The 13,578-nt window shown below is 52.1% G+C and overlaps 1 protein-coding gene across 5 annotated transcripts in view; it reads left to right on the top strand.

The window, feature by feature from the left end:
* The window catches only part of PI4KB (phosphatidylinositol 4-kinase beta), a 29,431-nt gene that overhangs the window by 4,766 nt on the left and 11,087 nt on the right, over nucleotides 1-13,578 (top strand). For all 5 annotated transcript variants that reach the window (XM_072846855.1, XM_072846856.1, XM_072846860.1 and 2 more), the window contains exon 3: nucleotides 2,155-3,124. In XM_072846855.1, coding sequence (XP_072702956.1) covers nucleotides 2,183-3,124 — 942 coding nt within the window. In that variant the 5' untranslated portion in view covers nucleotides 2,155-2,182. The remainder of the gene's footprint in view (nucleotides 1-2,154; nucleotides 3,125-13,578) is intronic.

Genomic DNA, 13,578 nt, shown 5'->3' with positions numbered 1-13,578 from the left:
GCGGGTGCCTTGGAGTCATCGGGATACCTTGCGTGAGTAGGTTAGGTCGGCTCCAGCCTTTCCCGCGGACGTGCAGGCGGTTTAACGTCCAGAATTTCAGCGTCTGCTGTCATGCTGCACCAGGCTTCTCCTGCGTGCCCCGTGGTTACGGGGAGGGAGGCTTAACGGGATCCTATGCACTTTTTCTCCCTCTACAGCCTGGCAAGGAGGATGTCAAAAGCATTTCCCTGCATCGGATAAACCAGTCGGGGCTGGGCAACCAAGCCACCCGGGATCGCAGATACTTCTGCACCCGGCATGCGGCCGCGGAGCCGTGTTTGGGACTCCAGCAGATGACATGGCTGAATTATTTTATTTTTCATCAGTTTGTCATCCCAGTTGTCTCGATGCGAACGTTTGAAGGACCCCAGAAGCGCTGGCGTGAGCAAAGCTCCGGGCGACTCTTCCTTGGACCTGGCTCCGCTCCGTACCTCTTCAAATCCCGCCTTGCCGAGTTATGCCCAAGGATCTCCTTTTTGCTGGCGTGCTGTTAATTTAAAAATTAGATAGTCTGGGCTTTCATGGGACAAGGCTGGGCTCACTAAGAAGGAAAAACAACTTCCTTCAGCTTGCAGGGTCTTTAGGATCTAATGACCACAAATATTTGAAGCATGCGGGATTTGTACCAAAGGGAATGGCAAGCACAGAGGAAAATGTTGTGTGTTGCTGCCGTGCGGACAGGGTGAAAGATGCTATTCATATCGGTTCAGACTGCTGAACTTTGGTCAGGCTTTTTTCACCTCGTAGTTAGAGCTTAAGTGCTTTGAAAACAAGAGGAGGAAACTGGTCTCTGGGAAGCGGCGCTTGCATCTGGACACACCGACCTCGTTTCTACTCACTTGGAATATTTAGAAAGAAACGCCGTGGGTTTCCTCGCCCCTTTCTCCGGTGTCAGGAGCTGTAATCACTTGTAAAAATAAACAGATAAAACAAGGTCATTAAATTAGCGGGGAAATATCTTGTTGCAAGAACCTGCCGGCACAGCTTCTGTGGTCAAAACAGGGGCTGGGGGTCGTTGGGGGAGCAGACAGGCAGAAAATGGTTCAGTGAACTTCTTTTCCAAAGAAAGTAATTTTTTCCACCGTGCTGGACGTGAAAAGCAGGAGGGAATTGGCAATCTGCTTGCAGTGCTTAACATTTGTAAAAGGCATTGTGCCCTTCTGCTGATCACGAGCTGTCTTGTTGTAGCGTATAAGCAATAAAGGGAAGCAGTCAGAGCCGCAGTAATGATGTTAGATTGAATAGAGTGCCTTATTTTATTTTTAGAGGACGATTTCACTTGGCACTGGCCGCCTTTATTCTTGCTGGTTATCTGTAGAGATGCACTGCTGCTCTTTTTATCGAGATGGGAAACTGGGAAGTGCATTCAATCCCTCATTTATCTTATTTTTAAAACGTAATTAAGTGCTAATCATTGGCGAGGATACATAATCTGGGCATTGGTGTCTGGACTTTGAAAACAGGGACCTTGTTGCAACAAACGTGGTTCTTGCCCCAGCTCCCTGCTCGCCCATCGCCCGGCACCAGCGAGGGATTTCACCGTCAAAGCGCCGCGTACCGCTGCCGCCCTCCGTCCCGGAGGGAGGCTAAAGGAGCAAAAGCTGAGCATGGGGGATAAACTTCATCTTTTCTAGCAAGAAGCAGAGCCGCTGGGTCCGCCCAGCCTGTGGCCCTCTAATCCCAACTGTTGTGGAATGCCTTTAGGGTGGAGAGCATAAAGCAACCTGGTTATTTTTTTTTCCCCTCGCTTTCTCTTTTTGGCTTGCTCAATTTTTTTATCGTCATGGTAACAGGGAAATTTTGTGTAATGGCTGATAGATGCTTACAGCTCTCTTTCAAGTCTGAGTGGAAGGGGCACTGAGAAGACCTTTAAAACCCAACGTGACCAGCTCGGCGTTGTGCTGACCCGGCTCAGTGTTGCATGCGTTGGCTTGGGGCACCTTCCCTCTCTAGACAAAGGCTTTTTGAAAGGGTTTGGACCAAACCTCATCTCAGCTCTCAGTTTCCCTTGAGGTGTATCCCAGCATGGATTCCTGTTTTCCCACCTTCAGGCTGGAAGCAGGTCTCCTCCGCAGATTATGTCCCTGACTCTTTTTTGTCTTGTTTTCTTTTCAGCTTTGAAGTGTGCAGACCCGCCACTGCTATGGGAGACTCTGTCGCAGACCCAGCCCGAGGGACAGGCTTGGACCAGGCGCCCGGCTCAGCGCCCCAAGGGAATGGCGGGACGTCTCTCAGCGTCATCACGGAAGGTGTGGGGGAGCTGGCGGTCATCGACCCCGAGGTGGCGAAGAAAGCCTGCGAAGAGGTGCTGGAGAAGGTCAAGTTGATGCACAGCGTCTCCTCCGACAGCTTAACAAAACTGGCCGATGGCAGCGAGGCAGAGCACGCCCCACGGACCACGGTGGATATGGCCAACGGAGACATCAGGGAGGGCTGTGAAATCAAGTGCTTGGACGATCCGCCCGGCACGGCCTCTAAGATCCAGGAGGAGGACGAGACCATGGCCAACACGGTGAAAACCGCCCGGAAGCGGCAGAAGAATAACTCTTCTAAGCAGTCCTGGCTGCTCCGGCTCTTTGAATCCAAACTCTTTGATATCTCCATGGCCATTTCATACTTGTACAATTCAAAGGAACCTGGTGTGCAGGCTTACATTGGGAATAGGTTGTTCTGCTTTAGGAACGAAGAAGTGGACTTCTACCTGCCACAGCTGCTGAATATGTACATTCACATGGACGAGGACGTGGGAGATGCGATCAAGCCCTACATCGTGCACCGCTGCCGGCAGAGCATCAACTTCTCCCTGCAGTGTGCCCTGCTGCTGGGTGCCTACTCCTCAGACATGCACATCTCCACTCAGCGACACTCCCGTGGGACCAAGCTGCGGAAACTCATCCTCTCGGACGAGTTGAAGCCAGCTTACAAGAAGAGGGAGCTGCCGTCTCTGAGCCCAGCACCCGATATGGGGCTGTCTCCTTCCAAAAGGACTCACCAGAGGTCCAAGTCGGACGCCACCGTTACCATCAGCCTGAGCAGCAATCTGAAGCGCACAGCCAGCAATCCCAAAGTCGAGAGCGAGGAAGAGGTAATGTTGGGGCTCTCCGAGGCTCAGCCTGCCTGGGAAGGGATGCCCCCAGGGCCGTCCTTGTGCGGTTGGTTCTCATCTCATAGCTCCTCCTTTGCCGCAGAGGTTTTTTTTGTCCTAGTTGCTGCAAACGATTGCAGTTTTGATTCCTGTGTCTCTAAGCAAACTGACACACGCTGGTGGGTCGCACTCGAGGATGCTGGGGCTACAGAGGGAGAGTGTTCTTGGTGTGAGGGGAAGGGAGGACATTAGTTGGCTTCAAGGTAAGGCAGAAAGCTGGGTCAGGAGGACTGAGTTGCTTCCTACGCTGCTGAATTCCCACACGACTTGGGCAACTCGGCCGGTGTCTCTGTTTTGCAATCTGCAGCCACCTGATCGCTGTTGGAAATCTGATTTCCTCCTTGTCCCGACTTGTCCAGATTTAGCAACGATGAGGTTTATTCGCAGGCAGAAAAGGCCTTGGGCAGCTGAGAGCTTGGAGCAGGAGGAGAGCGGCTAAACCCATCAGCTCCGCCGTCCCAGTGCCCTGGCCAAAACGAGCCTCTGGTGCACACCCCCTTCTGGCCATAGGGCCAGGAGCTGCAGCTGGGGTTTGTCTGCGGCTGCTGCCCTGTGCTCAGCTCTCCTTTGGATTTCTGTCTTCTTTTCGCAGCTCCAAGACGGTGGAAAGCCAGGCTTTCCCTGCTGGAGGGGCTGGGCGGCGCGGGGGGGACGCTTCCAGTTTCCAGGGTTGGGCGCTAATGCGGTTTAATGCCAAAGCAAACGGCAATTAAATAGGTGAACTCGGGCATATGCGTGTTACGTGTCTTCCAAACCCAAATAGCTCCCGTGGGCTTTGCGGCGTTTATTTTTAAGTGCTGAAAAGTTATCGGCACAAAGTTGCTTTGGCTTTGGTGCTGAGCTCCTGTATCGGTGCACGAGCGAGACTCTGCGCGCGCTTGCTGGAGAGTGAGTGTTTTTGCTTGAGCGGGATTTCTCCCAAAGAAAATGCAGGTTATTCATTTCACACATCTGCTGACGCAGACACTTACGGAGCAAAAGGATGAGCAGCATCCTTGGTCGTGGGGACGCAAGGCTGGAGGGAAAAGAGCTGGAAACAGAAATTTTTTATTTCGCTGCTTTGTTTTGAAGGGCTGAGGGTTTTTAGCCTGAGCGTCAGCCTGAGATAGATGGTGAGAAATGCAGGCCTGAGATGGGGATGCTGAGCGGGAGAGGAGGACGGAGGAGGTGAGCTGGTGCTCAGTGCAAGTTTTATGAGCAGTGCTAACCAAATCGGAGAAAAGCAATGCTTCTTCCAGAGCTCAAGAAGTTGAAATACTCCTCCAGGGAGGTGGTTCACCTCTCCAGCGGGGATGGCTCGGCAGGCTCGGAAATGGCTCGTAAAGCCACAATACCAAAGGTTCGGTCCCGGCGGGGCTTGGGCAGCCGTTCACCCAGCACCCAGGCAGATCAGCCAGACTCCACGCAGCTCCTTTTCTGGGTCATCCCTGTGCCTCATGTGGATGAGACCTGGAAAGCCGATTTCCCCGCGGCTCCGTCTAGACATTTGAGATCTCGTGACTGTTTTTGTAACGGTGGAGTATTTCTTGGCTTTCCTGCCTTGCCTGAGATTCCCCCTTTCCCTCGGCTCTGCGCTGGGTTGTAAATCATTGGAAGGGGCTGCGTGGTCTCCTGCCTGTCTGCTGGACTTGGGGAAGGCTCTTTCGGATAAGGATTTGAAGGAGGTTTGAGAGGTGTGAAGCAGCAGTCGTCTGGGCTGGTTTCAAGTTAAAACCACCCTGTCCCGCTCCCCGCAGTTCTTGGGCGAAAAGCCGGCTGTGAGCCGGGGTGGCGGCATTTGCCGATGGGTAAATGAATCTGTCGTGTCTCTGCCCATCGGCTGCTCGGTGGAAAACAGCTGGCTGATGGAGAGCAGGACACACCGAGGTCTCTCTGCTCACGCTGGCTGCAGCTGCTTGAATAATGGAAACCAAAGCTTTACATAAATGATAGATGAAAGCAGCACTGCAAAGAGTTTCTCTCAGTAATGTTTGAAACGTCTTTTGATCCAGAGGCCGGGCAAGCTGTTTAAACGGTGCACAGCAATAGGGATGCTCGAGGCACCATAAGAACTTTCCCGGCCTCCGAGTATCCCCCACCAGCTCCTGGACCTGTATGATTTTAAGCACCGAATGCTACTGCCTCCTATTTGAAACCAGGAATCCCTGGAGCTGGCTAGGTGGTGGTGGGGCCGGGCAGGTCCAGCGTAAATTCCAGCAAGTTCTGGAATTCACTACTTTAAGCGTCTTTAAGCTACTTTATACAAGTTAATTTTCCCTCGGTCCAGGAAACCAGCAAATGTCCGAATTGTGTTGCACTGGGATCAACCCTTAGCTTGTTCCCCAAACTTTCTTAAACTAGAGATTTTATGGCAATAAAATCTCCTGTGTGCTCATCTGGGAGTTACTTTTTTCCCTTTATGCTGTTGTGTCGCTGCCACCAGTGTCTGCACTGTCGAGCCGTGGGTTGGGAACCCGCTTCTGCTGCACCTCCTGAGAAGCTTCTGCTGCACCTCCTGAGAAGCTTCTGCTGCACCTCCTGAGAAGCTTCTGCTGCACCTCCTGAGAAGCTTCTGTTTCTCTCTTTGCAAAAAATTGCAAAACTCGAATGCAAAATGAAGAAGTCGTTTGTCCGGATTAAGGAAGGCTGCAACGCCCGAACCTCCTTACCGAGTGCTGCCTGCACTGTCTGGCCTTGCATTGGCCTCAGCCTGCAAACTCATCCAGTGTTCAGCTGTGTATCTCTCTTTCCAAACTTAAAAAAAAAAAAAAAAAAAAAAAGCCAGATAGAACCCAGCCAAGGTAAAACATGACACTTCTTCAGCTGTCCCGTATTGCTAATGCAGCATTTCTGTGCGCTGGAAACGCAGAGCTGGTGTATGAACACGGATAATTCGTTGCCTGCTGCAGATGGAGTCAAATCAGCCAGGCCCAGGGGGACCATCCTGGAGGAGGAGCGGAGGATGGAGAAGAGGCTTTGCGGAGAAGTTGGCTGTTTCTGATCTGTGACCGGAGGCTGTTGAAGAGCAGGAGAAATGGAATAAACTCTGTCTGGAAGAGCTGTAGGGAGGACAAGCTGAAGCATTGGGTTAGTGCCTTTGCAGGTGGGCGTAGATCTGAAATACAAGCTGTAGGGGACAGAGCTGGAGACAGGAGGTGCAGGGAGAGGAGAGGTACAGAGAAGGCGGGTATGTCCCACCCATCCCTGAAAGACAAGTCTTGTGGAAGTGTCCTGCAAATTCCGCCCGTACTGGAGGCTCTGCAGCCTGCTGCAGGGCTTACATCCAGGCTTTTTCCCAGTGAGGGTTTCCCACATCCAGGCTTCGTCTCCCCTTCATTACTGGAGCCTGAAGCCGCTTTGTAGCTCTGCTGAGGAGGTGGTGGCACCGTATTCCCTTCTCTGCAGCATCCCTCTGTGTCTGGCTGGGTTATTTTCCTGTTAGTCTTCTCTCCACTGAACAATGTTGGGGTTATTTTCCCATCTCCCATCAATCTTCTCTCCACTGAACAATTTTGGCCTCTTCTACATTTCCTGTAGGTCACCTATTCTAGACCGCTGGGTTTTTATTTCTCCTCTGGACCTTTGCCCGTTGCTCCACATCTTCCTTGAAGCGCAGTGCCAGGTCCTCCCTGTTTCTAGGCTCTTAAAGGTGCCTCTGTCCTTTGCTGCTGGTCCTCAGCGAGGGCCTCTGATACCTGCAGGTCCTGGATTAGCTGAGTCAGACCCAAAGCAGGTATTAGCACCACTTAAGAAACAAAGTCTGCATTGGTTTTAGAGCGTGGTGGGGGATGGCTCTTAGCAAAGTCAGTAGTCGCCCCTGGGATGAATCTGTCCTTTCCTCCGCAGTCGCCTGCAGCCGTGGCACTTTGTTTCTAGAGAAAAATTCTTCCTGCCAAGGTCTTCATGTTCTAGTTGTCGCTTCATGCTGCATAACCACCGTAAGAATGGGTGGGAGAGGTTTTATTTCAAGTGCCGTTTGCGCTGTGGGTTTTTAATCCTCACTGGGTTATGCGTCTGTAACATAATTCCATGATACGGTTCTAATGGTATAAATTTATTTTGCCTTTGTAACTTTTCAATTAATACAAAGGCATGCAAAGGAAAAGCTGCAAGCTCGAAACTCATGTCATCTTGCACCCCTCCGGTTCGAGGTGGATGGACTCAGCCTTTCTTCCAGCCCTGGTTTCCAGGGTGGTGGTTGTATTTTGCCGGAGTCCAGGTGTGTCCCATTCTCCGATCCATTTACAGACAAAGGGCAGATTAAATGTGCTGGGGCTGCTCGGCATTGAATTTTCCACCTGAGCAACTTGAGACCTGGAGGGGAGGAACTTGCTGTAACCTGATGCTGGTGCTGGAAACCAGGGGAGCACTGACAAGTGTTTTGTTGTAGGAGATGGTCTGAGATGTCGTGGTTGGGTGTCCTTGGCTGCGCGTTCCGCTGGGGCGCGCGAAGATGGACAGACCGTGGCCGGGATCCCCATGCTGCAGACGCGGGGGCAGGTTGCGGTCCCAGCGCGGTGCAATGGGGATGCTTTACTTCTTTCTTGCCTGTTTAAATGTTAAACCTCCAAGACGGGTCCCTCGCTGTCTGCGGCACGAGCCGGTCCTGCCCGTGCCTTTGGTCCTGCAGTAGTGCTGTTATGTCGGTTGTGCTGGGCAGAAACTTGGTGGAGTTGGGCTGGGTGGCTGGCGAAACCTTGTTGGGGTGGAAGCTGGCCATGGGTGGGACATCATGTCCGGCTCCCCAGGGTTTTGGCAGGGCTGCAGGCAGCAACCTGGAAGCAAAACCTCACCCAGGGCAGAGCAGCTGCTTAAACTTCAGTAAAACTGTTCGTGGCTGGGCCAAGCTACCAGAAACATCTCAAGCTGACCTAGAGATACCTGTTGGGGTGAGGGAGAGCTGAACTTGGAGCAGAGAAAGTCGCCTTGCTGTCTGATCGCCTTCATTTTTACCTAGCTCTACAAAACTCAAACCTTGCTGGCTTTGGGGTGGTTGTTTTTAATGAGGCCTCCTCCGTAAACCCAACAGGATTTGCTGTAAGGGTGCAGCGAGTCCTCGCCAGCGTCGGCACCAGGGGATTTGTTGCACAAACAGGTTGTGCTGCCTTTGCAGCATGCAAATGCCTTTGCCTCCGTTCTTCCTCTCGGCAGGCGCTGAGCAGCGGCTGCAGCACCTTAACCGCTCCCTGGTTCCCCGCTCTCGTCTCCCCCACCTCTCTAGGGATGGACGAGGACCCCCCCAGGGTCTGCGCCCCACGAACCGAGCTGGGGCTTGGCTGAATTGGCATTTTTGGGGATGAGCATGCCCGGGATGCGCTGCTGCTCTGCTGCACGCCTTCATGTTTCTCATAGGGCTGTTGCTTTTGGAAAATGCTTTTCAAAGATTAAACCCCATGCCTGTGAGTTAAAGCCGAGGCTGGTTGTGAGCTGTTTCACTCCCCAGTTTTCCTGTCTGGCAGGCTGGGGTTCGCACCAGTCACCGATACTCAGCCCTTTATCTCCCTGTGATCCATGCTCCACGACTTGACCCCAGCGTCCCTGCCAGCATGGCAGGGTGCAGCACTGATGGTGCTGAGAAATCCGGGACCACGATGGCAAGTCCTGGAGTTTACGTAATTTTAATATTAGGGCTGATGCACCAAAGTTTATAGCTGAGAGCCTGCACCTGGATGAAACAGGGAGAATGCTCCCCGTGCTCCCCTCTGCCTCCCACCAGCGTTTTAACTCCCGAAGCCTCAGAGGTGGGAAGAATAAATCACGCTGACTGCCTGGAGAGGGGCGGTTCATCTCTCAGATCCCTTCACGAGCGAAGATCAAGGTTCAAAATATGCAGAGTGGGGAGGGAAAAACAGCGTGCTTTTTTTTTTTTTTGACCAACTGGATTGAAACCAGCTATTTTTAAATGGGATAGGCTTTAGCTGTGAGCCTGAACCCAGCGCCTGCTCGGAGCTGAGCTGATGGTGGAGAGAGCCGGGCAGACTTGCATCTCCGTGCGAACAGAAATGTTTGGCTGAACTGGTTCCACTAGTCAAGTAAAAAAAATTTAATTAGAAAACTGCTAATTGAATAATCAGTTAAGAATCTAGGCTGGCTGCCGGGAAGGGAGCGCTGGAAACGGCAGCTTCTTAAATGCCAGCTCCTCGCTGTTAACTCGGGGCCATTGCACGTGGGTGGGTGGTGGAGGAAGAGCAAAGCTTTCACGCGACGCAAGCGCTGCCCACGGCGTGGGGTTTTGTTTTTTTTTAACAGCAGCATCAGCGTTATCTTGAGAAACAGCAGCAAGGGTTTCTATGCAAATCTGTTTACGTCTGCGTTTCTGCACAGATTCGCTTATCGGAGCGTGTGCGCTCGCAGGCGACTTCTGGATTTGAAAGCTGCTTTTTAGTTGAGGTTGCCTGACATGGCCAACCCTGGTCTTTCGCTTTTTAGCCCACGTCCCTGCCCTGCCTTTGCCAGTTGGGGTGTGAAGGAGCATTGGCCTTTTACCTCTGGAATTGCACCTTCAGCAACACTGGCAAAGGTGCTGCTTCTGGTAGAGCTTGTTTCCCTGCTGAGATAAGAGCAGCGTGGCTACCGGAGAATCACTTTCGATGCTGTCGTGGCACATCGCTGCGAGGGCAGCGCTGCTGGGTGCGCCGCGGTCCCGTGGACGGGTCCGAGTTGGGAGGCTTTGCATCTTTTCTGCATCGCCCCTTTGGATTTGGTAGGGTACACCTCTGCCTGCCGGGTTTCCATTTGCCCACGGTGACAGCAGTCACTCAAGCTGCAAAGTCTGACTCCTCCGGGCATCCTGGTTTGATGCCTTTTAGCTAAAACGTCTACATTTCACCATGATACAAGCAGTGTTGGTGAGGTGTTCACCTCTCAAGAGCTGTCTTGATTTTAAATTATTTTTTAAGATATAAAACACTGCCATCCATAATATCTGATTTAGTTTTATAACAGGTAGGAAAGTCCTTCTGCAAAGGATTTGTGGAAGTGAAAGCGATGTCGGGGCCAAGGCGTGCCGAGCTCACTGTTGAGTGCCTCACAAAGAGAGATGAAGTTATTTTTATCAGTATGATGGTATGTGTTTACCGGGTAGAAACTTGTGCTGAATGTTCCTACATCTTAAGAAGGACCAAGAATTTTAGCCTTAAAACCCCAAAGCGAACCCTGCAGAGGTGGTGGCTGTGGATGAGCCTTGTCCCGAGCGCAGGGCGGAGCGATGGGTAAAGGGGAGAGAGCCGGCAACGGCCACAACTGACCGTAAACACCGCTTTGCACCTACATTTCAGCTGAGACCAGGGTATTAAACGTTCAAGGCTTCTTGTTTCCCGAGTGACAGATCTGGAAACTCGCCCGTGCTTGGCAAACGGCTCATCCATATGTCGACTTTGCAAGGGAGAGGAGTCGTGCTGCTGGCACCCTTTGAATGTGGTTCATTTTCCCGCTCCTTCCAGCCTGGTTTCCCAGGGAAATGAGTCTCGTGCGATCCTTGTCTCCTCCGGCAGGAACTTTTTGAAGCGTCAACCAAATGCTGCAGAGAGGAGAAGCCAGAAACGTGTCGAGTTTCTGTACGTTTTTCCGAATCGCATGCTTTGCAGAGGTTTGTGCCCCTTGCTGATGCCGGCAAGCCTGCCCCACGCCAAAGCAGCCCCCCGGGTCTCTGGCGAGGGGACATGCGAGGTGTCGAGGTGCCGCAGGAAGCTTCGGGATGGCTGGAGCTGTGGTGGGGGGGGAAGGTTTGAGGGATGTAGGATGCATCTGGAGGAATCCAGACTTTGCTAGGTCTGCTCACACAATGAGCTGTGTTCCCTGTTGCACTTTTTTATTACAGTTTGCTGGCTGGCTGCTGTAAAACTCCCTGACCTCGCTGGGGAAATCATCAGATACTGAATAGAGACCCCAAAAATGCCTCTCCTTGGGTGGCCGGCAGGTCCAGCTGCCCCGCTGTGTCCCGGGGCAGAGCCGTACTGTGACGAACGCAGGGGAATAAGGAATGACTGAGCCCTTAGGGGGCTGCAGTGAGTCCTTCTGCAGCCGTGTCCTTTGGGTAAAGCAGGTGGGTTTAGGCCAAGCTCTGCCCCAGCTTTACCTGCCCCTGCAACTCGTCGTCCTTTGGAGTTGGGAAGCGAAGCTGCCCGTGAAATGATGTTGCTGGAGGCCCAGGCAGGTGGGGAAGAACTGGCTCCAAACATGTCTGGAGCTGCTGAGATTATGCCAGAGGGTCAGACGCTAGGCAAAAAAATAAAATGCAGTTAATTCCCCCTCCAAGTTCGTTATTCCTGTTCTCCAGATCCAGACCTCGTGCTGCGAGCAGGTTTTGTCGCTCACGCCCAGCGTGGCGAGCAGGTGATTTGAGCCACAGCAGATACTGGAGGTTCTGCCCCCTTCCCAGAGATGAGGCTAAAAAGCCGAGGCCTCGGCCGTGCTCAGTCCAGGGAGCGGCTTAATGACAGACCCGGAGCTGAACCTTGGAGGAACTCGCCTTGCCCCGCACCGAAGCCGGCTCTGACTCACGCGTGATGTTGCTAAACCCAGGTTGCATCAGCGCGAGGCCGATGGGGCTGCTGGAGGCACCGTGCAGCACGCCCCTGGTTTGGGCAGCTGTGTGTCACACGGGGAGAAATCGGCAAAATCCCAGCGTGGGTAAGCTCTGGAGATCAGAGCCCCTGTTGAGACGGGCGCCTTTGGTGGGTTTTGTGCTCATGCAAGCTGGAAGCTGCCTGGTTCAGCTTAGAAACTGTCAACGCTGTAGGTTGTCTTCAGGAAAATCAAAGCTTTAACGGGTTGAGCTGTGGGTTTGCCTGGAGAGTTCGGATACGGCAGCGGGAGCCCCGGCTTTCTTACTCCGTGATGGTTCATGCCGGTGTTCCCGTCTCCGTGGGGAGGCTGGTGCAGGTGCTGCCCCCAGTGCAGCTCTTTCTGCTCCAGTGTTGCAGGTATTTTTCGGTACGCTTTGCAAGCTGGGTTATTATCTCCTTGTTTGAAGGCAGACCCTTTGTTTAGACAAGTTAATGCACTGACACCTCTTAAATTTACCAAAGGGCTTTGGTTTAACGGCAGGTTTTGCTGAGGTGCACAATGCCTGCACAGAGCGCTGTCTCCAGCTCCTGTAGTCGACAGTTGCAATTCTCGGAGCCAGCATTTTTTTTATAAAGTTGGTAAATCAATTTTTAAAGGTTTCTAGCAGGATCGAAGTCCTAATTGTATTGCAGGTGTCACGTGTGAAGCTGTCAGGGAGCGGAGGCTGTGCATGGTGAAGGAGAGGGTGCGCTCCTGCGCCGGACAGGTCGTGTGTGACCTCGAAAGTCAGGGGAATTAAGACTTTCAAATGAAAATTGGGAGCTTGGGTCCTAAATCCGAGAGGAATTTGAGAACTCTACCCTCAGTCATTGCAAACTGGCACGGCTTTAGCGGAATAGGCTCTGCTTGAAAATGTACCGGGGACGGGGTCCAGCCCTGGCTTGGCTCGGCACACGCCAGGGCTGTGGCTGCAGGAGCTGGAAGAGGAGCAGCCCAAATCATTCGTGAGGTTTGCTTTACGGCAGAGGACGTACGGATGCCACGAGAAGAGGAACTTCTAAAATCGTGTTTATTATAACTGGGGAAAGCACCTCCAGTAGACGTGTTTTAGAGGTGACAACTCTTGTTCTGCGTACAAGCCAACGTGGCAAGACGGTGTTTTTAAAAGCCTTTCAGCTTACCTTCCGACGGCACCGTCCTACAGCCTGCTCCTGTTGCTGATCTCCTGGTTAGAGATTTTTTTATTTACAACAAAACAGGGGAAACTCTGATCCTGAAATATCTTGATTTAAGGTCCAGGAATGAGTCTGGTGCCCGGGGGGAAGGCAGTGACGTGAGCCCATAGCAGCCTCCGGGCTCCAGATATTTTTTCTTGATGAGCCTTGTGGGGTCTCGGCACTGCTAGGGTTTTTATGTGGTCACGCGGAAGCGATTAATTTAAACGCTGTTATTTTTTATGGTGAGACTAAGCCTCGTGGAATTAGCGTATCCCTGTAATTAACATACTAAATCCAGACCTGTTTGTTTCTTTTTGGGAAGTGAATTTTAAAACCTATTACACACGAGTCTCAAGGGTGCGAAGAAGCTCCATTCTCATCTCTTTTTGCATGAAAATAATGGATTTAGGGGCTGTAAGTGTGGTGCTGCAGAAATTGCGGAACGGTCGGGCTAGGATGGAAGTCGCTGTTAGGTGGATGCACAGGTTGGCTTTCGGTGGCTGCAGGGAAACGTGGTCGATGGCTTGTGCTCCTCCGCTGATTAATAGTGTCTCATCAACTTGATAATGAAAATAGTTTGTCAGATTTTTTAATTTTTAGGAAAGTTTCCATGGGGTAATTTTATTTGGTGAATTAGAGGCTAATTTAGAGTCCAAGGGAGAAAACTAAAGTGCTTTTGTTGATGGAGAG

The sequence above is a fragment of the Ciconia boyciana genome, chromosome 26 (genome assembly GCF_034638445.1).
Source record: "Ciconia boyciana chromosome 26, ASM3463844v1, whole genome shotgun sequence".
In the NCBI taxonomy this organism is placed as follows: domain Eukaryota; kingdom Metazoa; phylum Chordata; class Aves; order Ciconiiformes; family Ciconiidae; genus Ciconia; species Ciconia boyciana.
Note: the sequence above shows the minus strand (reverse complement) of the source record. Positions and strands in the feature narration are given on the sequence as shown.